The sequence below is a fragment of the Diceros bicornis genome, chromosome 3 (assembly GCF_020826845.1).
Source record: "Diceros bicornis minor isolate mBicDic1 chromosome 3, mDicBic1.mat.cur, whole genome shotgun sequence".
In the NCBI taxonomy this organism is placed as follows: Eukaryota; Metazoa; Chordata; class Mammalia; order Perissodactyla; family Rhinocerotidae; genus Diceros; species Diceros bicornis.
In genome coordinates this window covers 29,814,198-29,840,332 of record NC_080742.1, presented here as the reverse complement: position 1 = coordinate 29,840,332, position 26,135 = coordinate 29,814,198, and the positions used below count along the sequence as shown (strand labels likewise).

At 36.6% G+C, this 26,135-nt stretch overlaps 1 protein-coding gene across 5 annotated transcripts in view; it reads right to left on the bottom strand.

The window, feature by feature from the left end:
• Positions 1-26,135, bottom strand: part of ANKIB1 (ankyrin repeat and IBR domain containing 1) — a 143,219-nt gene that overhangs the window by 20,521 nt on the left and 96,563 nt on the right. For all 5 annotated transcript variants that reach the window (XM_058525430.1, XM_058525421.1, XM_058525426.1 and 2 more), the window contains 5 exons: positions 25,172-25,260; positions 17,837-17,981; positions 16,257-16,423; positions 7,897-7,985; positions 224-354 (listed from right to left, as the gene is read on the bottom strand). In XM_058525430.1, coding sequence (XP_058381413.1) covers positions 224-354; positions 7,897-7,985; positions 16,257-16,423; positions 17,837-17,981; positions 25,172-25,260 — 621 coding nt within the window. The remainder of the gene's footprint in view (positions 1-223; positions 355-7,896; positions 7,986-16,256; positions 16,424-17,836; positions 17,982-25,171; positions 25,261-26,135) is intronic.

The window sequence follows — 26,135 nt, the reverse complement described above, 5'->3', positions numbered from 1 at the left end:
CACCACTGAACTTTTACTCTTATGTTTAATATTTATTATGAGTGTAAAATTTAGTAATATAAATCAACATTTATGTTATTCAACAAAGAATGTAAAATGCAATCTGCTAGAATTCATCTGAAACCTATCAAGACTTTTACACTTATAACATTTCTTCTTTGGATTAACAATCAAATTAAGACTCCGTCCGCAAAGCATTCACAATCCTCTTTTAACTTCTTACCTTAGCACACTGCATGTGATTGCATCCCTCATTCTTCTGTATCGGAGACTTACAGTTAGCACAAGGCTTGGAGTTAGTTAACAACCAGAGACAATTGGCAGCATCCTCATAAGCTTCACTAACTCCTACAACTTTGGGATATTAAGAACAAACACAGAAATAAATGATTTAATGTACAACTGCAGGGGGAAAAACCCCAAAGTTTTCTTTGTAGGTTGTCTCTCAATTTTAATCATATATTTATTTTCCTCCTAGGTCTCCTAAGTTTTTAAACTGCTTCATTCTGAATAGCATCATTATTGGATAAGGAGCTGTATTCCCAAAGCTCTATTTATGAAACATGATTTAAAGAAGATTTAACCCTAAGTTGTGTCCAAATAAACTGGGGAAGAAAAAAGACAAAGTTAAGAAAAAAAACATTATGTCATTCTCTGTTTAAAATAACTATTGCATCAAAGATTATAGAAAGAAAGGTTACTTTAGACAATAATTTCTTAAATAGGCCATTTGCAAACATAATTACCAGAAACTCTTCATCATAGTAAAAAACATAAAAATTATATTAAAATACCAACAGCTTTTTTCACCCATGATTATTTCAGATAAACTAAAAATGAATCCAATGTGACATGTCTAAAACTAATCATTTCCCCCAAACCTGCTCCTTCCTCTATTCCCTGTCCTGGCAAATGATATGATCATTTACCCAGAGTCAATCCAGGAACAGGATAATGACACCCTCCTTTTTCCTTCACCCACCCGTCCATTGATCTAACTCTTTCTCTTTCACATCTGTCTCCTCTCCATTCCCACTTCTTATTGCTTTAGCTAGGGGTTCTCCACACCTCTTGCCTAGACAATTACAACACAGAAAACCAACCTATCTCCCCAGATCCTTCTCCCCACCTCCAACCACCCCTGTACGGCCCGTACAGTTATGTTTTTAAAATACAAATCTTTGGGCCAGACCCGTGGCTTAGCGGTTAAATGCGCATGCTCCGCTGCTGGAGGCCCGGGTGCGGATTCCGGGTGCACACAGACACACCACTTCTCCAGCCATGCTGAGGCCAAGTCCCACATACAGCAACTAGCAGGATGTGCAGCTATGACATACAACTATCTACTGGGGCTTGGGTGTTAAAATCTTTTAGTTGCTCCCCACTGACTACAACTGACTACAAGATAAAATCAAATTGCTTTAGCAAAAAATATAAAGCCCTTCATGATTTGGCCACTTTCTACCTGGCAAGCTTCTACCCTCTATCCCCACACCAACCCTATACTCTTCATCATCTTAAACTCAATTTATTCTATTACAATTTGAGATCTGCAATAATGCCATGGTTTTTAAAGATTCTAAATTTTACATTCTATAAACTTTTTCCCCCAGTGGAGAAAAAGTTTAGGGGCTGGATGGAGTTCTAGATGCGCAATTAAAAAATTATTTTTTCCTGCAAGAATGTCAGTAATCAAGTTTGCTTTGTTTTCTTTTCTATCTCTAAGTGCACAGGGAAGCCTCATGTTCTCTTTACTGAAAGAGATGTCCAACATCACTTTGGAATCATTCAAAGTGGCCCATCTAATCAAGGCCTTGATTACATGCAGACCCTCTAAGAAGGGTGGGGTAAGGGACTGGCCCAAGGCAGAAAGAAGGGGAGAAATCAGGCTCTTTGAGTTTGGAAGTTTAAAAGGAAAAGTTAGCCAACTCCCAGATATAAATCCCTGGAGAGGGAAGTGGGGGCAAAGGTTTGGGCTGACTGACCGAGGAAGTGGCTCTGTATGTGAACTGGAAGAGCTGAGCACTAGGAGCAGCCCTTTGATGGAGCCTAGCAGTGGAGGAGTGGGGCCATCTTGCTGCGAGAAGCCCCAAGTGCCTACCTACTTAAGTTTGTGTCAACAACAGAACAGCACCTACTGCTGGACTGTAAAGCGCTGATTTTCAATTCCACAAAGCAAGAAGAAACAACAGCAGCAATGAACTGATCAGACTCTACTACACTTCTAAACTTATTTGGTAGAAGATGGTTTGATTAGTGTGTTAGTGGAGAGAATTCTGAGATAATTTGGTAGAGAACAGGAATTTCAGAAGGAACTTACTACACTTATGGCTAATAAGGTCAAGCTGCAGAGGTAATGCTGTTTATAAAGGGTATTTCTTGTTATAAAACCTAATCACTAAGTACAAATGTCTAATTTTTATTTAAAAGTAGTGGCCTATCTCCTCTCTTCACCATCAACATTATTTTTAGCTCAGAAGCTCTCACATATTCTTATGACCTTTATTGTCCATTGTTATAATACATAAAGCACAAAGCCATTAAAACAAAGCAGCTGTGTGGCCTGCAACATAACAGTTTTTTTTCTTCTCACCCTCGGAGAGAATGCTAGTTCCTAACTGCATCCTAGTGGATTGCATGAAGTAAATTACGTACAGAAAATAACTCACTATTATTACAACAGAAACTTGTGCTGGAAAAAAATGTCTTTACTTCCAGTTCTGTGAACATGAACATTTCATACATATTTTCTTAATACCTGCAATACCTTATCTCCCTTCAATTTACCTCATGAGTCTTCTTCACCTCTACTAACTTCCAAATTCTTCCCTTCACTTCAGTTATATGTCTATTGTATCTCGATCTTCTTTCCCTAATCATCTAGTGTGCTTAGGTCTCTTTGTAAGAAATATTAACTTCATTTAATCAGGTCTTAGAGTATAACAGAATCTAAGATCTACTAGTAGATTCAACATGTATGCAAGTGAAAACAAAGTTGCTTTTAAAGACAATTCTTTTTTGTGTGTGTGTGAGGAAGATTAGCCCTGAGCTAACATCTGTGCCCATCTTCCTCCACTTTATATGGGACACCGCCACAGCATGGCTTGACAAGCAGCGCGTTGGTACGCGCCCGGGATCCCAACCTGCGAACCCCGGGCCACTGCAGCGAAGCGCACGCACTTAACCACTGTGCCACCGGGCCGACCCCAAAGACTGAATTCTTAAAGACTGAATTCCATTCAAAAACCATTTACTATGTACCATGAAAAAACTGGTCTGAAAATTTGATAAATTGACCATGATTTCACAGAAAATATAATCATTCTTTCCTCTTGCTCTGATTAGACACGAGAGGCAGTTTCAGTGCTTAAAAATAGCATTTGAATCTTTATATGGAATTAATTCTTTGAACCGATCTCAGTACATTTTCTAATACTTTTTCTCATTAATTAGATTTTGTCACTCCTTTTGAGTCTCATAATTCAAACACTTTGAAAAACTGGGCATAAGGGAGAAGACTATCTTACGAATCTACAAGTTTGATTGAAAATGCTTATGCCAAAGATATGTGACCATAAGCCAAAGTAATATGTAAACTCATTAAAGCATTTAATCATACTCTTCTTTTTGAAATATTATTTTTATATATTTAATGATGATGTTCTACTTAAGAATTACAGTTGGCCTATTATTGTTTGCTTTAAGCCTCATCCTAAATTTCATAAACTCAAGTGGCCATTAATAGTAGTCTACTGGTCATCACCTTTCAGTTTGGTGGACAGTGAGAAAACTCCTAGGTTTTTCTCAGCAACTGGGAATTTTCCCCGCAGTCTTGGCTTTGGCTCCTTCTCTGGTAGACCAATTCTCAGATGTTCTCAGTCATTGCTTTCTGTCCAATTTTCTAAAGTTCTTCCATCTTTCTAAATTAAAATCCTATTTGGGATTCTGAGAGCGCTCTTCAGTTTTTATTTGAGGTCTCTATCTCCGGCCACCAGAAGTAACCACATATACACCATGTATACCATTTCCTAGTTCTTCTATTTCTTTTCTGTCCTCATTATCAGGATTATTATCATGTGCGAGGATATTCTGTCACAGTCCCACCAATAGTTTGCGCTTACTAGCCAGGTCGTTCTCCCTCTCCTTCCTTAGTAAAAGCTTATTAGTGGGTACAGAATGATTGATCCAATTTTACGAATGATAAGGGATAACTAAAAATAATCACCCATTTCAAAATACTTGCTTTATATCTCAAATCAGACACTCTGGCTATTTTCTACTCAAGAATTAAACAATATACTGTACTAATTACTTCCTGTGGTGCATTAACTCTTTTACGCAACTGTTAAGTACACTAGATTTACAACTTAATAAAATTACATCTTAACTCTCTTGTATACACCTCTCTTCTCCCATCTGCACTGCCTCTGTCTTGTTCAAGTCCTCATATCCTCTCACCTGGACATTCTTAAGTCGTCTCAGAAACAGCATTCTTTTTTTTTTTTTGAAGATTGGCCCTGAGCTAACATCTGTTGCCAATCCTCCTCTTTTTCTTTTTTCTCCCCAAAGCCCCAGTACATAGTTGTATATCCTTGTTGTAGGTCCTTCTAGGTCTTCTGTGTGGCACGCCGCCTCAGCACGGCTTGATGAGTGGTGAGTAGGTCTGCGTCCAGGATCCGAACTGGGGAACCCCGGGCCGCTGCAGCAGAACGAGCAAACTTAACCGCTACGTCACCAGGCCGGCCCCAGATACAGCATTCTTAGGTGGTATCTCAATAGTCCCTAATTCATCATTCACACTTCTGCCTGAGTGATCTTTTTAAGTAAGCATCTTCAGTTATCATTCTCCTACTCAAAACTCCTTTTCAGTGTCTCAGGATAAAGTCAGACCTTCCAGCATTGAATATAACCCCTGCCCCTGACACCCTGATTTGCACTTGTGCCTGCACAGTCTGATCTCTTACTGCAAGTTCCTTTGCACTGGTTGTACGAATTATTTGCAGTCCTTGAATATGCCATGCTGTTTCACAGCCCTACTCCACCCTATGTCTGGAATGTCCTTCCTATTCTGATCTCTGTGAAGAATATCAGCTTTCAGGATGCAGCTTATGCATCAATTCTTTGCTAAAGCTTTTCCTAACCCTCTCCTAGAGAGAACTGATCTCTTCCTCCTTAGTCCCTCCCCTTCCCCACAATGCACAACAGGTACACTGTTCTCTCACAGCATTTATAATACTCTTTGTTCTTAGTTTTGTATATAGCTGTCTCCATTTCTAAAATGTATATTTTAAGAGCATAGAGGGCATCTTTTTTCTGTATTCTAACATAAAATAGCACGCAAGAACTGTTAAATAAATAACAAAGATACCATTTAAAAGCAACAAGTTATTCCTAAGTTTTCTCAGCATCTCTTCGGAGCTGCAGACAAATAATTCTAAAATCCCACTAGACATCTCCACACATATGTCCTGCAACTACCTCAGGTTCAAAATGTCCACAACAAAATTATTTTCCCCTGAAAGATACTCCTACTTCTGAATTTCCTAAATTGACCAATGACATCATAATCTACCCTCTAACCCAAACTAAAAATTCATCTTCCTACTTCTGGTCTATTTCTCCTTCAGTCTACCCTTCCTAGTCATCAGTTATCTGGATAAAAATATCTCCCTTCATGCCACTTCCCTACTTAAAAAATGCATTCTATGGCTTATTCTGTTAATAGGATAAATCAGATAATTTGGCAAGAACCTTCACAATCTGGCAACACCTTCTTCTCCAGCCTCATCTCTTGCAAATTTTCCCCATGGACCTTAACTTTAAGCTCCATAGAAATGTATAAAGAAATGTAGGTAGGTGGGCAATAGCAAGCTTCTCTAATAGAAACATAGATGTTTCTAGGTGCCAGAAGCAGGGGAAAAAAAATCAAAATCCAGTTGTCTTGTCATGTTCAAAGGTGGTGTAGGGTAATGGTATTAATGTATTTACGGAACTCACAAACATATATAGACCCATACATATCAGCAGAGTAGGGAAAATGGGTGGGTGTCAAGAGAGCAACGGCAAGCTACATCTGGCATTTGAGAGAGACACAATGAACCTGGGGAACAAGAACAATCTATACAGGTGTTTTTGATTTGGGAAGTCCCTAGCACTTAGCAGATACTCTAAAAAAGAATTGTTGGTTAAATCATGAATTTATAGGACAGAAATATTTAATCAGACCTTGTTATAAAATCTACTTCCCTTTGCTCCTGGATAAGCAACATGAACCTTCTGATCATGTGAAAGGGAGTTTCTTCATTATCAATTAATAAACTGGTATTCTGATTTACACTGCAGTCTCTTCTTCATGGATCTGAACAACCCTGAGTCAGTGCACAAAACGAATCTCGTGAATCTAAAACACTGAGGGGGGCCGGCCCGGTGGCACAAGCGGTTAAGTGTGTGCGCTCTGCTGCGGCGGCCTGGAGTTTGCCAGTTCGGATCCTGGGCGCATACCGACACACTGCTTGGCATGTCACGCTGTGGCGGCGTCCCATATAAAGTGGAGGAAGATGGGCAAGGATGTTAGCCCAGGGCCAGTCTTCCTCAGCAGAAAAAAAAAAAAAACAAAAAAACAAGAGGAGGATTGGCAGATGTTAGCACAGGGCTGATCTCCTCACAAAAAAAAAAAAAAAGAAAGAAAGAAAAAGAAAAAAAATAAAATAAAATGCTGAGGACCAGCTCCCAGATAATGGTATAGTGCCCAACATAATACAAGCCTATAAGGTCTCACGGCTGCCAGCCAGTCACTCCCAGTATCACTTCAGCTGCTGACAGGAATCCTGCCACATCTTTGCCTCTGCAGATATGCTAAAACCCAATTCCATAGCTCACTGCCTCCCGGAAGATTCTTTGACACACCCCTCCCAACCTGATTTAATTGTTTTTGTTTTTGTACTCTCATTTTTACCCAATTACACTAGTTATCACATGACAGTGTAATGATCTGACTGCTTCCCTTCTAGCCTCTGCACTCTTTGAAAGCTGGTATCATCTTTATTACGTGCTTTGCTCATAATAAGCATAGATTCACTGTGTGAATTCTTAATCCTGACTTGCAATATCTCAAATTAACTCCATTATCTAAAAGCTAAAAAAAACTAAATTAATTTTCATTTATATTAACTTGAAAGAAAATAGTAGTCATAAAACACTTCAGGGGATGAGAAATTATTGCAAAGCAGATATATTTGCTTGTCAAATGCAGGAATTGCTATTAGGAAGGTTAATTCAAACCCATTCTGTTTACCAGGCACATGGCCTGTGTCACTCAATCCAATCTAACTGCTAGTTTCCTCATCTGTAAAAAGGGATTACTAACATCAATCTCATAGCATTTCTGTGAGGATTAACAGAGATAAGGTACTTACAGAAGTCTCAGTAAAAATAGTTATAGACATGGCATTTAACATAAGTAAATCTACAGAACCACATAATAACAAAAAATTAACTTGTCTCATCCTCCACTGGAAGCTTCCAGGGAAATAAAAAGCTTCCTCTCACTACAGATCATACATTTCTTCCCATAAAGTACAGAAAAGCTAGTTGGCCCACCCCAGGATAAAACGAAAGGGCTGTATGAGGGGGGCTTAAATGTGACCCCTGATTACCCTGGTTTATCTTGGGATGGAAAACAAGTCAGTTGGAAGCATGGAACCTGTCTACGATTTCCCCTTGCAAAAACCCTACAATCTCCAAAAGGATGGTGGTTAGAGAGGTGATGTTAAATCGAGGAGCTTAGCATTAACAAACTTAAAAACTTCTTAAATGAAGATTCTAAGAAATATGACCGCATTATCTTTTGAATGCTATTAGAGAATACACAGCATAGCTATCTAAAATTCCTCTTACGTTCTTCCGGTTTCATTTCAGTGATTTTTTGTAGCCAGTTTTTCCACGTTTGGCAGTCACAAGGCTCATGTGCTTCACCAAGGCACTCCCTAGAGAGGAAAAAACAGAAAGGCAATTTTAAAATATTCTTCACCAACATCAAGGGAAAAGAATAGGTGAGAAGTACTCTTTCAGTTTGAAAGTTGAGAAAACTGAAGCACAGCAACTACTGAGAGATGAAGCATTTCAATAGAGGAATTGAAAACATGATTCCAAAGTTTGATACCACCAGGTCAGTTTTTTTTTTTAATCAGTACATTCATTTATACATTTTTAAAAGTTCCAAATAGATCACCTAATATGGATAATTTAGTTTTGCATGCCTTAAAAGCTGTAAAATATTTTTGTCAATTAGGTAAAACTGTCCTCACTAATATTTTAAATTCTTGAAACTCAAAGTGTGCTCCCCTGGCTAGCAGCACTGCCGTTACTGAGGAGCTTGTTGAACATGCAGAAGAGCAGCCCCATGAGACCTATTGATTAGAATCTGCATTTTATCAAAATTACCACATGACCCTTCTGCATTTTAAAGTTTGAGAAATACTGCTTTACATCACATTCTTGTCATTACTTTTACCTTTGAATCCCCAAGTAACAGCCAGGGCAATCTAATTTACTTCTGAGTTTCATGAATCCCAATTTTCTGTTTCATTGGAATTTGGCAAATTTTGATTTAAATAAATAAAAACATGTTAATTTATCATTTATAACTTAATCTTATATTCTTTCTAGAGCTGTGTAAAAATCAAGCATTAAAAAGGGCCTAAAGCCTTTACAAATTACTTCTTTTAATTCAATATGATGCTATATTCTATAGTACAAAGGTAATTATTACAGTTACTTAAATACCATTTTGGGAGGAGAAAAACCTAATCTGTAGGTGCCATCACCATCATCATCATCATCATCATCATCATGTGTTATTTTAGACAAAGATCATATTTGCAAAGTTTAAGTTTGTTAAGAAGACATACCTACTGACTCGGTAGTCTTACAAACTAAGAAGTAACATTTCACTATATTAAGAATGCACCAATTCTACTTCACACCCATTAGGATGGCTACTATTTAAAAAATGGAAAATAACAAGTGTTGGGGAGGATGTGGAAAAACTGGAACCCTTGTGCATTGTTGGTAGGAATGTAAAATGATGCCACTGCTATGGAAAACAGTTTGGTGGTTCCTCAAAATGTTAAACATAGAATTATCACATGATCTAGCAATTCTACGCCTAGGTAAATATCTAAAAGAATTGAAAGCAAGTACTTAAACTTTTACCGCAATGTTCATAACAGCACTATTCACAAAAGTCAAAAGATAGGAACAACTCAAGCGTCCACTGACAGATGAATAGATAAACCAAATGTGGTATAGACACACAATGGAATATTAGCCATAAAAAAGAACGAAATTCTGATACATGCTACAACATGGATGAATCTTGAGAGATCATGCTAAGTGAAATAAGCCAAACACAAAAGGACAAATATTGTATGATTCCACTTACATTAAATATCTAGAATAGGGAATTCATAGAGACAGAAAGTGGAATGGTGATTACCAGTAGCTGAGGGGAGAGAGGAGGGGGGGTTGTTGCTTAATGGTTACAGAGTTTCTGTTTGGGATGATGAAAAAGTTCTGAAAATGGGTAGGGGTGACAGTTGTATATAACATTATGAATGTACTTAATACCACTGAATCAGATACTTAAAAATGGTTTAAAAAAAAAAAAAGCACCAATTACCTGAAAGAGTAATTTAGTTTCCTTAAATTCCTGACATGACCAAATCTGGCATTGGGAAAATTTTTTCCATAACTGCAGTTTTATAGAGTTCCTTAGTAACTCAGTGGTAACTTCACAGTCATTCAAAAAATACTGGGTTGATTAAAAGTGGAAGTAGATATACTAGATTCACTTTAGTACATATTAAAATCAACTCTGCTTTCCAGAAAAGTAAGGGATATTTGTGATAACTGTTAATTTTAATTTGGCACATATACTAGCATACACTAGGGTACGAAATATGCCACAGATCTAGGAACAGTGTTTCCATATGGTGCTTGAGAATACATGCAGGAATACAGAATCTATATTTCTCATGGCTCATTAAAAAAAAATTAAGGTAAAAAATAGCCTTATATATCTGCAGTACCTAAAACAAATGAAGTCAATAAAATAAATTTTTTTCATTAAGTTTAAGACTTTTTCCCCCTGGAGATTAAACAGCACATTCAATATTTTTCTCCCTAATAGAATCAATACCAATATGACTGGTTCTGCTGTCAACATTTTCTGACAGAAGCAAGAAAATAATCATGGGGGAAAAAAAAAGTCCAATGTTTTCAAATACAATCTGAAAAAATAAATGCCACTTCTTCAAAAGGCCATAATTGCTTATCAGTGTTCCTGGTTCTCTGAGGTTGTTGCATTAGACAGCAACAGAAGGTTTTCTTTTGCAGAACCTCACAGGAGGACATAGACCTGCCGCTTCCTCAGGTGCTAGCCCCATCAGTGGGATCACTTGCGGGTGTTATAACTGGTTGGCACAGTTTCCACTACTTTCCAATGCAACGCTAAGAGTTAGTATAAAAAGGAGAAGCTTATAAATGAAGGAGAGGCCAGAGAAAAAACTGTAAAGTAGAAAGAGAGCTAGAGGTTGCCATTTAATACTATTAAGTATCTTTGAAAACTAAGGCATCTGAGAAAATAAGCCCAAAATTCTTCAAAGTATGGTAATAACAATGCTATCAGATATAATAGGTGATTGATAATCTGGATTATAGAATGTGTAGGGAAAGAGGTTATTCCGAGCGAAGTAATGAAGATACTGTAATGTTCTGCAAATACTGGAAAGCTCAATTCCTGAATAAAGTTTTAACCAAGATGCCAATGACTGATGACAAGTATTCTGACAGACTTGGTACATGTAGAGACTGCATCTCAAAATGTCACTAAAAATGAGTAAGCAAGAAGGGGAATTTTGGCACATAGTCAAGTGAAATTTATAGACACCAATTGAGTGGGGTCATTCAGGGGAAAAAAGTGCCTGGTAAGAAATTATAAAGAAAAAAATGACTGTTTTACCTAAAATCCTTAACCCTGTCCAAATATGATAGTTAACTAATATCAAGAGATCAAGGGATGGCTCTTTCCTCAAAAATGTGTTGATACACACAACTGTTGGCAGGAATATACAATGGCTCCAAAGGGTTCTGGAAAAGAAAAAATCTACTAACATTTCATTACTTGACAAGAAATTCCTATCAAGAAGCCGGCAATTTCAGTTCATTGCCATTTATTTTATTTTTTTGGTGAGGAAGATTGGCCCTGAGCTAACACCTGTTGCCAATCTTCCTCTTTTTGCTTGAGAAAGAGTGGCCCTGAGCTAACGTCTTGTGCCCATCTTCCTCTATTTTGTATGTGGGATGCCACCACAGTATGGCTTGATTAGTGGTGTAGGTCTGCACCCGGGATCTGAACCTGTGAACTCCGGGCTACTGCAGCAGGGCACGCCGAACTTAACCAATGCACCACCAGGCTGGCCTCTCACTGCCATTTTAGAACTTTATTAATGACCACTCCTGAATGAATACGTAGAAATCCTCATTTAATGATTCTCCTCTTTAGCTAACTTTCTCCTCTAATTAACAAATCAATTAAAAGAAAATTTTTTTTAAAAGCTAACATTTTTGAGTATACCAGGCAATGTTCTAAATACTTTACATGTACTGACTGATTTAATCTACATAACAGCTCTTTGAAAGTGGTACTATTTATCCCCATTTTACATGCACAAAGAGGTTGAGTAATCTGCAAGGTAGCAAGTGGATGAGGTAAGATTTGAAGCCAAATAGTCTGGGTTTGGAACTAGCACGTTTGTATGTTGACTATATGAGACACGAAGGCTTCTCTTCTATTACTGTATTCTAAGAGAGGATGCTTGCTTATAACCAAGTCACACAGCTAGTTAGTGGCAGAGCTAAGTCTCGAATGCAGATCCTGTGTGTCTCCAGATTAATGTCAACCATGTGCTCTATTGAAACTTGATAAACTGAACTCTCAAGCAGTATTTATTTAGATGGATATGCTACTTTGTATAGAGCAGAGATGATATTTAAACAACGTCTTACGATTGATCCCTATCAAATAAATAGCAACATGTTTTCATTCTGGGCCTAGGAAGAGCTGGGGAATGTTCTGCTAGTTGGCAGGACTCTTTTTTTCTGGAAAAAACCCCTTTTTTCCAGAACCAGAGCTATTAAGCTAAGGGTTTGAGACTCTGATTTTGCAAGAGAAGATGAGACTCAACTGTTAAGTCCACAAACAAGGCCAACCTCATTTATTTTGCCCAGAGGACTCTTAAAAGAGTCTCTTTGCCTGTGAAGTCTGTGGAGGAGATGAAGCATGAAACTACTGCTTTAACTCAATCAAGATTCATGATCCTAACCAGGAAGAAGGTGTTATCAAAATCCTTATTGTGGGTATTAGAGGAAAACAGAATTTTAAGGCAAAGACATTCACTTTCAAAGTTTCCTCCAATACTTGACAAGTCTGCACATTGTACTCTGATTCACTGGAAACTTCAGTGGACTAGAAACCTGATACTGTGACTTCTCACCAGGAGCATCACTATGATTCAAACGTTCCTATCAAGGGTTCAAATTTGTTTTGTGGTGGTGTTGATACTATTTTAAAGACTTCCTTGCATAGTTTCAGTAAATAAATTCTCCACAGCTGGATGATATATTAAAAACTCCACCATATTATTATTTAGAATATTCTTGCCAGTCAATTTCAGTGAATAATTCTAAAATATGTTTGGCTATCTATGGATTTAGAAGAGATAAATTTCAAGTTTCTCAGTTTCCAGTGGAGATATTGGTGATTAAAGGGACCAAGGGACACTCTGAGGTGATACAGGAGAGAAATGACCACTATCCCAGGTTAAATTTGAGTTCTTCTCCTCACTGATTAGGATTTTGGTGGCCAAGAAGTATTTCTGACAACAAATCTTTAAACAGTTGCCTCAGAGAAGAAAGATTTTGTGTCAGTTCAGAGGGCAGTGAAGTTACATAGTAGCATATTTTACTTAATAAAAAGAAAAACAGGGAAAAGATTATTGGCTTAAGCGAGAGTCCAGGTTTTGAACATTGTCTAGGGATAATACTGTCAAGGTCACACAAATTATAATTATACAGGCTAGGGGGAGAAAGCATTCTAGGTTCAGTTATTAAAGGCACAGAACTAGTTGATGAACAAGTTAGAATAGCCAGGGTTACCCTGTGGTGGGAAGAGAAATGCCTACTCCTGCCTTCCCTCCTAACAATGAATTTATTCAGTTATATTCAGAGAGACATCTCTTGGGGATGGATCTCAAGTGATTCTGTCACATGCAGTTCTTAAAAAGAAGAAATTATTATTGCCATCTCTTGTGGTTTTTGTAATCGTTTTTAGAGAATATTTCGGAGCTGTTTGGGGAGAGAGAGAAGCAAACCCAGAATCACATGCCTTTATTTTATAAAGATCTCTCTTGCAAAGCTTCCTTTTGCATGAAGCAGATTTTGTTTCTCTTTGAAACACTAGATAAGGGCAGCAGAATTCTACTTAAAATTTCTTTTTAAAAAAAAAATTTTTAGAATTTATGATTATCGGCAAAGCACTTATACTATATGAGTAGCAAGCTAAGAATATAAAAACGGAGATTGCAAATTAATGCCTAGAGAGGTGAAGGAGGCAATGCAAAAATCCTAGAATATACATATATCATATACCTACATATATCAATCCTATAGCTTAACAAATATCAAGGTAACAAGGTTAAGTTGAAGAACTTAAATATGTCTGCCCTTCATTGAAATCTGTTCTCATTTCACTTAAGTCACATTCTCTTCCCCTGAATTGCTATGTCCAGAAAATGATGATTCTATTTGCCAAGTTCTCTACCACCCTTATGAATAGGAGAAAGAGTAAATAATTACCAAATGTGACCTTGAATCCATGTGGCCATTCACAGATCCCTTGAACTGGGATACAATTCAAAGTAGGGCCTGTGATCTTGGCATATAGTCTCCAATGGATCTTGAGTATAACCAGCCTGATATTTTGGGGTGTGAGAAAGAGTAAGCTGACATATTTCTCCAAACATTGGTCTAGAAACATACAGTTTATAGCATCATATATGTTTATAGACATATACAGCTTTTAGAGTCTACCCTATATTGTTAGGTTTTTCCATTAGTTTCCTTATCCTCAGTCAAATCAAACTTATTACTTGCAGGATACAAAGAGAGGTGGGGAAGAATACAAAAAAGTAAAAGCTAATCTATAGTAAAAACTAGTAACAGGTAGACCACAGAAACCACAGAGCTTAAGAAGACAATGCCAATCACAGGTTTTTCTTTTCCCTTCAAAACTCTATTCTTCTCTGATCTCAGCAAATTCTATCTTCTTTTTATCTTCTAATTTATATTTTCCATTTTTGTAGCCTCTCCATCAATCTTCTAAATCAGCCTTTTCAACCAGGGATGCTTACATAAAGCAGACAACTCAGAAAGTGATTTATGTGATAACTTTTCTCAATTTTCCCAAGGATAGTACATAATTAGTACCATTCTAGACGCACAGGATGCATACAATGGGGTGCCTTACAGCACTAGAGCTTAAGTTTCTCAAGAAACCTGACAATAACTTAGACGAGGAAGCGCTTTTATTTTCTTACTTTAATATTCTTACTGTATAGTAAAGTAGATTCATATTCACCTAAGGATCATTTATTTACTAACAGTTAAGCACACGTGTATTCATTAACTCACTTCTCATTTCTGTAGCTGGATCCTTATCTCTTCTGGTGGGGTAGTGAGATGAAGTCACGAAGCAACCAGGAAATATTAAAACGCAAAACTAAAAATCAGGAATTTGTCTTTTAAATGTTTTGAAAGATTAAGGTATGTAGATATAACCTATTATTCCATATTTTCTTGCTATTCACTTGCTGAGTCTGATTTGGCCATGAAAGCAGTGAACATGGTTTTCCTTTCATTAATCACTAAATTCAAGCACCTAGCACAGGAGTCTAGCAAACTTTTTCTGTAAAGAGCCAGGATAGTAAATATTTTGGGTTTTGAGGGCCATACATTCTCTGTCATAACTAATCAATGCTGTCATAGCCTGAAAGCAGCCACAGACAACAGGTAAACAAATTGGCGTGAATAGGTGTGGCTGTGTTCCAATAAAACTTTATTTTCAAAAACTGGTTCAGACAGTTGCTTGCTGACACCTGACCTCGAGTTCAGTGCTACATATAGGTTGGCAGTTGAAGAAACATCTTTAGCTAATGATAATGATGATGAGGGTAAGAAACAGACCTTTCAGGGTAGGGATATTTCCATAACTAGGCCTTTTTACTATCGAATGGTGCTACAATTTGATTTTGGTTTCTGATAAGAAGGTAAGTAAAGAATAGCGTTTTATATTCATTTAAAGCATATCCTTGCATATATGATAAATCTGGAAATGAGCAAAAAGCAGAACAAACATTATTTCTTTTTCTGATCATTTAATTAACTAAAAATAGTTAATTATCATTGAATCTACTCTCAATAAAGTAGAATGCTGATGTCGGACAAACATACAGTCAAAGGACTATACACAGTTACACAGCCTATCCATTGCTGATTTATCATCAGTTCATACTTACTGAGTACTTATCACGCACCAGAAATTAAACAAAGCAAGAAACACAAAGTGGTTCCTACCTAGACTGTGCATTAGAATCACCTAAGAGCTTTTTTTTTTGGAGTTCCATTCCAAAACCAATTAAATCAAAACCTCACTTGTTGGGGCCTACAATGAAAATTTGGAAAAGCTGTCTTAGTAATTCTGGGCATCACTGCTAGAGGCTTCTATTTTTGAAGAAAAGTTAAACTCTAAACATTTTCTAATCTATAGTAAGCAATTTGGTATTAGAGTTTAAGTGCATGGGCTCTGGAATCAAAAAGAGCCGGGCTCCGATCCCATTTCCTCCATTTCCTAGCTGCATAATGCTGGGCAACTTCTCCGTGCCTGAGTTTCCTTATCTGTAAAAATGGTATAATAACAGCACTCAACTCATAGCACTGTTGGGAGAATTCAATATACAAAAATATTTGGCATAATGCCTGGCACACATCAAGCACACAATAAATATAAACCATTACTACTCATTACACATTTTTTAATTAATAAGAATGACATCAAACATACTATAATTTAAAGGCCTGATTCAGGCACAAAGTCTCTTTAAAATTTCTCTTCAGGCGATTCTAACTCGTCTTGTACTGACCAGCAGAAGAGGTGTCCTTTTCCACAGTCCACAGCAGGAGCTCTGAGCAATGGGAAGCTGAGCGTATCAGACCCAGACGTATTTGACCCTTGTTTTGTCAGTCTGACTGCTCTTTCACAGCCTGGAGTAGGACACCATTTAATGGCAGGATTATTTTCAACAAAGGCCTGTTTAAGCAGCAATAACAAAACACAACAGAAAATATTTTAACTCTTAAATTCTAATATAGAGTGTACCCCATGTCAATCTACTTTAAAGCAAAAAAAGAGTCAAATAAAAAACAAGAAGTCAGCCTCAAGAAATACTTAAAATAGTACCAGAAAGTACGAAACAATAAGGAAAAAAGTGGCAATTACTTTAGTAAGGACATGACTTTTTATTTCTTTTATTTATTTATTTTTTTTGTGAGGAAGATCAGCCCTGAGCTAACATCCATGCCACACCTCCTCTTTTTGCTGAGGAAGACCAGCCCTGAGCTAACATCTATTGCCAATCCTCTTCCTTTTTTTCCCTTTTTCTCCCCAAAGCCCCAGTAGATAGTTGTATGTCATAGTTGCACATCCTTCTAGTTGCTGTATGTGGGACGCCGCCTCAGCACGGCCGGACAAGCGGTGCGTTGGTGCGCGCCCAGGATCAGAACCTGGGCCGCCAGTAGCAGAGCGCATGCACTTAACAGCTAAGCCACGGGGCCAGCCCCAGGACATGACTTTTTAAATTTATGTTTTCTTTCATCTAAAACCAGGTAGATGATGGTAAAGTAAAAATGCAATTATTCACACAGAAAATGTGTAATTTAAAAATGTTCTCTCATACAGTGTGCCACTTTTCTGATGGAAAACAATTATAAATAGAATCTTGCATGTGATTATTAGTTGCATTAGAACAGTAAATTTCTAAATGGTACCCTAATAATACACAAAAATCAATATTATGATGCCTTCTATGTTAAAGAAATAGTAGGACTTCTTCTTTAAAAGTCCATATATCAAGGTTTAGACTACAAAAAATCTGCTCAAGCCAGTTGAAATTTAACTGTTAAGTCACATACAAAAGAAAGTAACTTGCATATGCTTCTGAATAACTTCTGCATGAAAATAAGATAGAAAAAAAGGTGAAATAAACATTGTAATTAATTATATGAAACTATTACTTGAAATAAAAAAAAACAGATATAAATTTCCAAATTGATAATCTTTATTTCTAAATACTTAATTTAGGAGTGTAAAATATAATGTCTTTGTGAAAACTTAAAATACATACTATGTACTTTGAACATGATCCTCATCAATCAGTTATAAAAGTGCAACAGGCAATCAGGAAATAGTTCTTAGCAATAGTTTTATTTTTTTGGTAAATTACTACTTTAGCTTTTCACTTTTACTTCTATCATGATTATAAAATAATGTTTTAGCTTAAAACTTTAATTAATGCAACCATTTCTTTAGGCAGTTTTTCTGAGACACAAAAGTCAGAGTCCATTATTTTATATGTTTTCAAAAATAAAACAAAAAGCTCAAATCTGCTATATAGATTTAATTAAATTAAAATTATGGAAATCAGACAGATAATTGGCAGCATACCTTAATATCAAACTGTAGGTATCGTTTGTCCATCTCCTTGGAAACTACACTTTCTATGATATCCACAGGCACAAGTTGGAAGCAATCATATGCAGGGCAGAAAATGTTGTGAGCTTCACCTTCTTGAATTTTCAGATTCAAAAACCTATTAAAATGATCAATTGACAGAAAAAAGGTAAGGATATAATTTATTTGCACGTTCTAAGAATTTTTTTCTTTATGCTGAATTTTCTGTTAAACTAAAATAATACCAATGAAAAAAGTGTGGAATATCAATTGCAATACCTGATTTATATAATTCACAAACATTATTGAACACTTACTACCTGCCAAACATTCATTTTATATATATACAAATATATATACACACACTTATATGTTTTACATGTTCCTGTTTTGCTTTACTTCTCTAAAAATTTGAAACAATATATTTATTTAACATTAAAAATTCAGAAATGAGTGATTTAGAAAAGTCATATTCAATTTTCAATATGCTACACTTTTAAGTAAAAGGGAGTAATTGTACACAATTAAACCATGGATAATTCAAAAGATTTTGGGGTGGCATTGGAATACAGCATGCTTTTTTGAAGAAAAGGTTTTCTGCTTATATTTCATTTAGATTAACATTAAAATAAATTTCACGTACTACTCTAGCACATTAGTTGAGGTAGTAGGGGAAAGGTATCCTGGAAACAGGCAGGAATCTTGCCTAAGGTGAATTAAGTGGTTAAGAGCTGAATTTTGAGTTAGAGAATTCCAGGTCTGCCACTAACAAATTATATGATATTAAGCAATTTATTTAACTGTTCTGTGCCTCAGTTTGACTATCTGTAAAATGGAGATAATAATATGCACTTCTTGGGGTTGTTATACAGATTATAATCTATGTTAAATATCAGCATGGTGCCTGGCATAGAATAAGAATTCATAAATTTTAGCAAGGGTTTTATTGTTATTACTATTATTATTGCCTATGGAAAAACAAGAAACAAACATTTGAAGTGTGGATTTAACACTTAAATCTAGAGAAAATAAATGGAAAACCAGGCAATTAAATCACCATTCTCTTAGTCATCACCATCAACAGTTTGATTATTCCACTGCCTACAATATCTTTTTCCTTTAGTTCTCTAGTATCTTAATTTAATTGCACTTAAAAAAATATCAAGCTTATTGAGACGTTATCAGATCTGCTCGCTTTGCTCCATCTCCTTCTTCTTCCACATCTTGGCACATCAGGAAAAACAGAGCCTCTCTTAATATCCTCCCTCCACACCTCAAATCTAGCCATATTGTTAGCTATCTTTGCCTTCTTCCCACTCACTTAGTCAGAGGGCTTCCTCTTTTACCCCCAGGCTAATCCTCAAATCCTCTGGCCAGCTCTGGGACTTGCACTATCCGTTAACCTACTCTCTTTCTCTCTCTCTAATGGCTCTTTATTTACCCTCAGCACAATAAACATGCTCAAGTTTTTCCCATCCTGAAAACCTTTCTCAACCAAATAACATTTTTTAGTTTCACTCTCCTTTCCTTTCACATCAAAGTTTCTTGACAAAACAGTTTGTGATGATTTGTCATTCCTTCTGCAAGTCCATCCCATTCACTTCTCAACCCGCAACACTCTATCATCTCTTCACTGAAAGGCTGGCTCTCCACAAAGCCATTAGGATTAGCCATTAGCCCCAAGTATTCAAGATTTCTCAGGTTTTTTTGCCTCTGATTTCTCTAGAGTATCACACACTGCTGAACAGTGCCTTCTTTCAGATTCTCTCTTCCCTCTGGCTTCTAGGACTTATTTTTTTTTTTTGTGAGGAGATCAGCCCTGAGCTAACATCCGCCAATCCTCCTCTTTTTTTGCTGAGGAAGACGGCCCTGGGCTAACATCGGTGCCTATCTTCCTCCACTTTATATGGGACGCCGCCACAGCATGGCTTACCAAGCAGTACTTCGGTGCGCGCCTGGGATCCGAACCAGCGAACCCCGGGCCGCCGCAGCGGAGCGCGCGCACCCAACCGCTTGCGCCACCGGGCCGGCCCCTAGGACTTATTTTTTTTTCCTGGTATTCTTCTTATCTCTGGTTTTTCCTTGTCCACTATTTTTACAAGTGCCTTTTACTCTCCTGATCACTTATATTTTACTGTTCCCTAGGGTTTTCATGCCAAAACTCTTCCCTTCCCATTCCATACTATTTTCCTGGGGTATTTAAATACCCCTAACTTAAACTACCACCTATATTCCAATGACTGAAATTTAAAGCCCAGATCTCCCTCCTTAGCTGTAGATTTTGATTACACACACAATATTTTTGTTTAATCATAGGCATTTTAAATTCAACATGTTTAAAATCTTCCTCTCTATTTTTAATACGATTTAAAAACCACACACTCTCCACAAAACTCTGACATATCCCAATAGAAGAGCATTCTGCAATTTAGTCACCAGTTAAAAATTACTTGTTTTACTCTGTGTCAGGAAAAACAATTTGGAGAAGCAAGCATGGATGAAGGGAAATGCTATAGAGTAGCAGTTCTCCAAGTGTGATGTGTGGACCTGTGAGGGTTCCTGAGACTTCTCAGGGGGTTTATGAGGACAAAACTATTTTCATAATGGTATTAAGACTTTGTTTGCTTTTTGGTTAAAAGTGCTGGTGCCTTAGCATGAATCATGAGTGGCACTTGGTAGCCAAGTAGACTTTGTATTCTTTACTGCTCCATACTCGCAGTTAAAAAAAAAAAGCCAGTTTCATTTAAGAGTGTCCTTGAGGGAGTAAGAAGAATTATAAATTATTAACAAATTTTATTGATTATTTATTTTATTAAAAATGGGTATGTATTTTTTTGGTATTCTGTGCAAAGAAATGAGAAGTAAGCATAATGAACTTCTGCTGCACACCAAAGCATGATGGTTGTCTCAGGGAATTAATTGTTCAAGTTACAAGCAGACTTCCCTGCTTTTATCATGTCGCACTATTTTTATTTGAAAGAACAACTACAAACAATGATTATTCAGACTTGGGTATACAGTAGACTTTTTTTGAAAATGAATTAAGTGAGCCTGTCACATCAAGGAAAAAAGCTGATGGTATTTGTTGCCAAGGACAAAATTCAAGCCTTCAAGTAAAAAGTAGAGTTTTGAAAAATTCTTTTCTGCTATGGTGAGCCTGACAGCTTCCCAATATTTAGAGACTTTCCTGATGAGACTGGTGGTGATAGTAACTAATGTGATTTTTTTACTATATTTATGTATAGTGAAATGTGTTAACATTGGAAGATCTACCTAACTCAGTGAACTAACATTTTCAAAATGATATCACAAGACCACGCATGGGTAAAAATCTATTAAAAGTGCAAGCTAGATCAATGGAATTTTTTTTTTTTGCTGAGGAGATCAGCCCTGTGCTAACATCTGCCAATCTTCCTGGTCTTTTTTTTGCTGAGGAAGACTGGCCCTGGGCTAACATCCGTGCCCATCTTCTTCCACTTCACATGGGATGCCGCCACAGCATGGCTTGACAAGCAGTGCATTGGTGCATGCCCGGGATCCGAACCAGCAAACCCCGGGCCACCACAGCGGAGTGCGCGCACTCAACCGCCTGTGCCACCGGGCCGGGCCCCGATCAATGGATTTTAATGTAAGAGTATAAAAATTCTATTGGTATGGTTTCAGATTTTACACTGCAACTAACCATTAAGAAAACTACCACTTGTTGAGTTTTGATGTATATCAAACAGTATCCACACTTATCTGAATAGGCTATTAATATGCTCCTCTCTTTTCCATATACACATCTGTGTGAGGCCAGATTTTCTTTACATATGTCAACCAAAATAATATACTATAAAGGATTGAATGCAGAAGCAGACGTAAGAATACAGCTGTTTTCTATTAAGCTACATATTAAAGAGATTTGCAAAAATGCAAAACAATACCACTACAAATTTTTTTACTGGAAATAGTTATTGTTAATAGCAAATGTTATTTATGTTAACATATAATGGATTTATTACTGTTATTTTAAAATGAATAAACAAATATTAAATTTTTTTCAGTGTTAATTTCTAATATAGCATATATGCATAGGTATAACCCATATAAACACAAGCACTTTGAAGTCCTCAACAATTTTTAAGAATGTAAAGGGATCTTGAGATTAAAAGTTAGAGAACTGCTAAATGTAGAGTTCCCTTTTCCACATAACAGGAACCTCTTCCTTTTAGCTATTAAGAGGCTCCCTGGGAAGTTGCGTATAGTTTATCTTAATACTCATAGTCCCCTGTCAAAGTGCACAGTTTGCTTAGACATCGTTACTATATGACTTATTTACTGTACATTTTATGAATTCTCAATACATCAGAGCAGGTGTAATTATCTCTGGGAACTAAATGACAGAACTGAGAAGATCTCATTGAAGATAGGATCATTTCTCTGTATAACAGCCATGCTGTTAATCCTCATCAAGATATAATTTCCCACTAAATTTATAAGCAGAACATGGAGTCGATGAATGTTAGTAAGAGAGAAATATGGGGCAAACTTTATGTTTTTATCTTGTAGGTCAGTTTCACAGATTATATATCATAGATAGGTTCTCTCTGCTTATTACCATGCTTAGGAAGATGATGATAACAAACATTTGTTGAGTGGTTGCTATGTGTCAGGCCTTGTTCTAAGCATTTGACATATATTAAGCCATTTAATAACAAACTGATAATAATCCTATGAAGTACTTACTATTATCACCATTTTATAGAGTAGGAAACTGAGGCACAGGGAGGTTACCACTTACCTAAATCAACAACTAATAAGTAGCAGGAAGGATATTCTAGGCTGGGTAGAAAATAGTAATTTCTATTTCATTTAAGCCCTTGCCATAGATGCTTCAAAGCATCTGTCTAGACTGAGGGGATAAGGGGGTAGGGAAGAGTAAGATAAATTGAGAGATTTTCAAACTATCTAAGGACCTTTAAAAATTCTTCCTTGCTCCTTGGACAGACAAGTTTCTTTTCTATACGCCTATGAAAGGACTGCAATTAATTTAAAAATAGCTTTTTTGGTGAGGAAGACTGGCTTTGAGCTAACATCTGTTGCCAACCTTCCTCTTTCCGTTTGAGGAAGATTTGTCCCTGAGCTAACATTGGTGCCAATCTTCCTCTATTTTGTATGTGGGACGCTGCCACAGCACGGCTTGATGAGCGGTGTGTAGGTCTGCACTTTGGCTCCGAACTTGCAGGACCCGAACTTGCGAACCCTGGGTCACTGAAACGGAGGAAGGGAACTTAACTACTAGGCTGGCCCCTAAAAATAGTTTTATCAACGTATGAATCACCCAAACTGGAAGCTGTTTTACTGGTGCTTGATTTGACAAGAACTACCTGGCAGGAGTGGGGATGAGAATCCTAGGTAGGCTGATAAGGTACCATGCAAAACAATAATTACATCTTTCAAATTTAAATCTTACAATAAACTTCTTATGGCTAGTCTGTGATGAGTATGGGAGATGGTTCCTGTGATAGGAGTTTGGTGAGGTAGGTGAAGAAGTTCAAAAAAATTCAAGTAAATCTCTGGGGGGCTCGGTTTTCACATAGCATCCAAGGTCAACAGGAGCAAACTTCACAGAACCCAAATAATACTTCCTTATGCAGTACAGTTAACAATTTTAAGCTAAATAAAGTACTGTACCTGTGGAAGATTTTCTGCATCCAGAATTAGGTCAAAGTTTGCTTTGGATTGTGAGCTCCGACCCTTGCGAATTAGTTTACCTCAGCTGTACTGGTTTGATCCTATTTAATTAGACTGAGCAGAATCTAGTCTATGTTTTAAAAAGAACGACCAGGGGCCAGCCTGGTGGTGCACAGGTTAAGTGCTCACGCTCCATGTCGGCAGCCCGGGGTTTGCAGGCCCAGATCCTGGGCATGCACCGACACACTGCTTGTCAAGCCATGCTGTGGCAGTGTCCCATATAAAGTAGAGGAAGATGGGCATGGATGTTAGCCCAGGGCCAATCTTCCTCAGCAAAAAAGAGGAGGACTGGCAACAGATTTTAGCTCAGGGCTAGTCTTCCTCACAAAAAATAAAATAAAAAGTACAACCAGGTATTCTTATTTGTTTTGACTTTTTTTAAAGCAGTAACTTTTTCCCCCTCCAAATGAAATCTTGCCTCAAACCCCAATTTGGAAAACAGATAAAGAAAATGTACTCAAAATAAAACCTGAATGACAGAAAGAAGATCAGTAGTTGCCTACAGATTGGAGGGATGGGATGGTGGTGGGAAGATAAGAGGGAGGCAGAAAGAGAAGGGCGAGAGGAATTTCAAGGAGGAATGAGGAAACTTTTGGGGGTGATGGATATACTTATCGTGATTGTGGTAATGGTTTCAAGGGTGTATATATATGTCAAAGCTTATCAAATCATTTATTTTAAATATGTAGTTTCTTGCATGTCAATTATACTCCAACAAAGTTGTTTAAAACCCTAATAGAAAATCTGCTCAGGTTCTTGCTCTCTCACCCACACGGCACTCCTCAGCTTCCTACACTTGATGCTCTGTGCTCCGCGAAAAAGAATAGTTTGCAAACTTCTGATTTTTAAGATTGCCTTAAATACTAATAAACATGCTTCACTTAGGCCATCAATCAGTAGATTTATGTGTCTCTGGAGACACATAACATGATACTGTATTGCTCCGTTTTCATTGTGTTTATAAAACTTTCCCGAAAAGTGCAACATTAGAGCAAAGTTAATGGATAATGAGAAAGTATAAATCTTCGCAAGGTGATGGGAAGGAGAATATAGATAAACATGAGAAGCAAAATAAGTTTTTCATTTGTAATATATACCCGACTATGCCTAGGAGAGACATCTAATTGAATTGATTAAAAAAGAATTTTAAACATCCATATTTTAGAGATTTTCAAGGCTATTTCCTTGTCACAAAAAATTCAGAGAAAGCATAAAAACAAATGCTTAAAAATTCTTGGGATATAAGAAACTGACTCTTGATATTTATGTGTAGGCTTAAAATTTACATTAGATGTAATATAAATTAAGATACTAAGAAAACTTATTTACATATACCTGCTTTGTTCCCAAAAGTACCTTACATTAAGCTAAATAACATTAATTACTAAATTAAATAATTTTACTAAATTAATAGATTAGAAGATTTAAAAATAAGAAAAACAAACTTCTTTCTTAGTAGCAAAGTATAATACATTTCAGTGTAACTCTGAAACCAATATACATAATCCATATCATTAAATATTGAAAGCAATTTTATTACCAAATCAAGATGCTATCATGCCGTAAGAAATACTGAGCTGCACATATACTCACGACTCCCAACATCCTCTACAAAAGTCATGTCCACAGGGCATATCCACTGGGTCTTCAAATACAGAAATGCTGCACATACATATATCACACTGGAGATAAAGAAGAGCAATGCTTTAAACAAAGTCATACTTTGGAGAGAGAACAATACATTCATTTGTTCATTAGTTTAAGGCAAAACAACTGGTATAGTAATTATAAAAAGTGCTTCAAATTTATAAAGGAAGTTAAAGTTAGTGTGCCTACCTATGATTGAATAATAAATACCATGCCTACCTCATTATAAACTATTGTGGGATTTAAATGTTTTAATGCAAAAGGCAAACACTCAAATTCCAAATTTGTGTATCAAATTAATCAGCAACTATGCATTTGGAAAAGGAAGTACAAGAAACAAATCATTACAATCTACTCAGGTCAAGATCAAATTGCCTGTTGCAAAACAAATACTTCAATATCACGTCCTTCACCCTATGCTTACCCCAGAAGATCTACAGAAACAGAGTAATGTTGCTTTTTCAGTTTTTTGAACTCAGCATATTCAGAGCAGCAATTCAAGGATTTCTACTCAGGGAACTCTGCTACAAAACTACGTATCTTCTAAACAGCAACTTACTAAAAGCAAACTTTATAATGTTACAGACGTGAATTATAGAAGTAGAATTGTTTTCCAAGAAGGCCTAGATAAAACCCTGAGTGCTTTCATATGAGTGGCTGAATCATTCAAGAAACATCAAAATTTCCTATAATAGTACACCAATGGTATGCCAATTAAAAATGCAGACAACAGCACTACTGTTTCTCAGTAAAAAGCAAACATTTATTATGGAAATGTATTTAGATGACAAACTCCAGAAGCTTTCCTGAACCAAATCTATAATTATCAATATATTATAAATGTCTTCAAGAAAATATAAAAAATATTTTTGTATTTTTGGTTTAAAGTGCCTATGACAAACTCAACTTT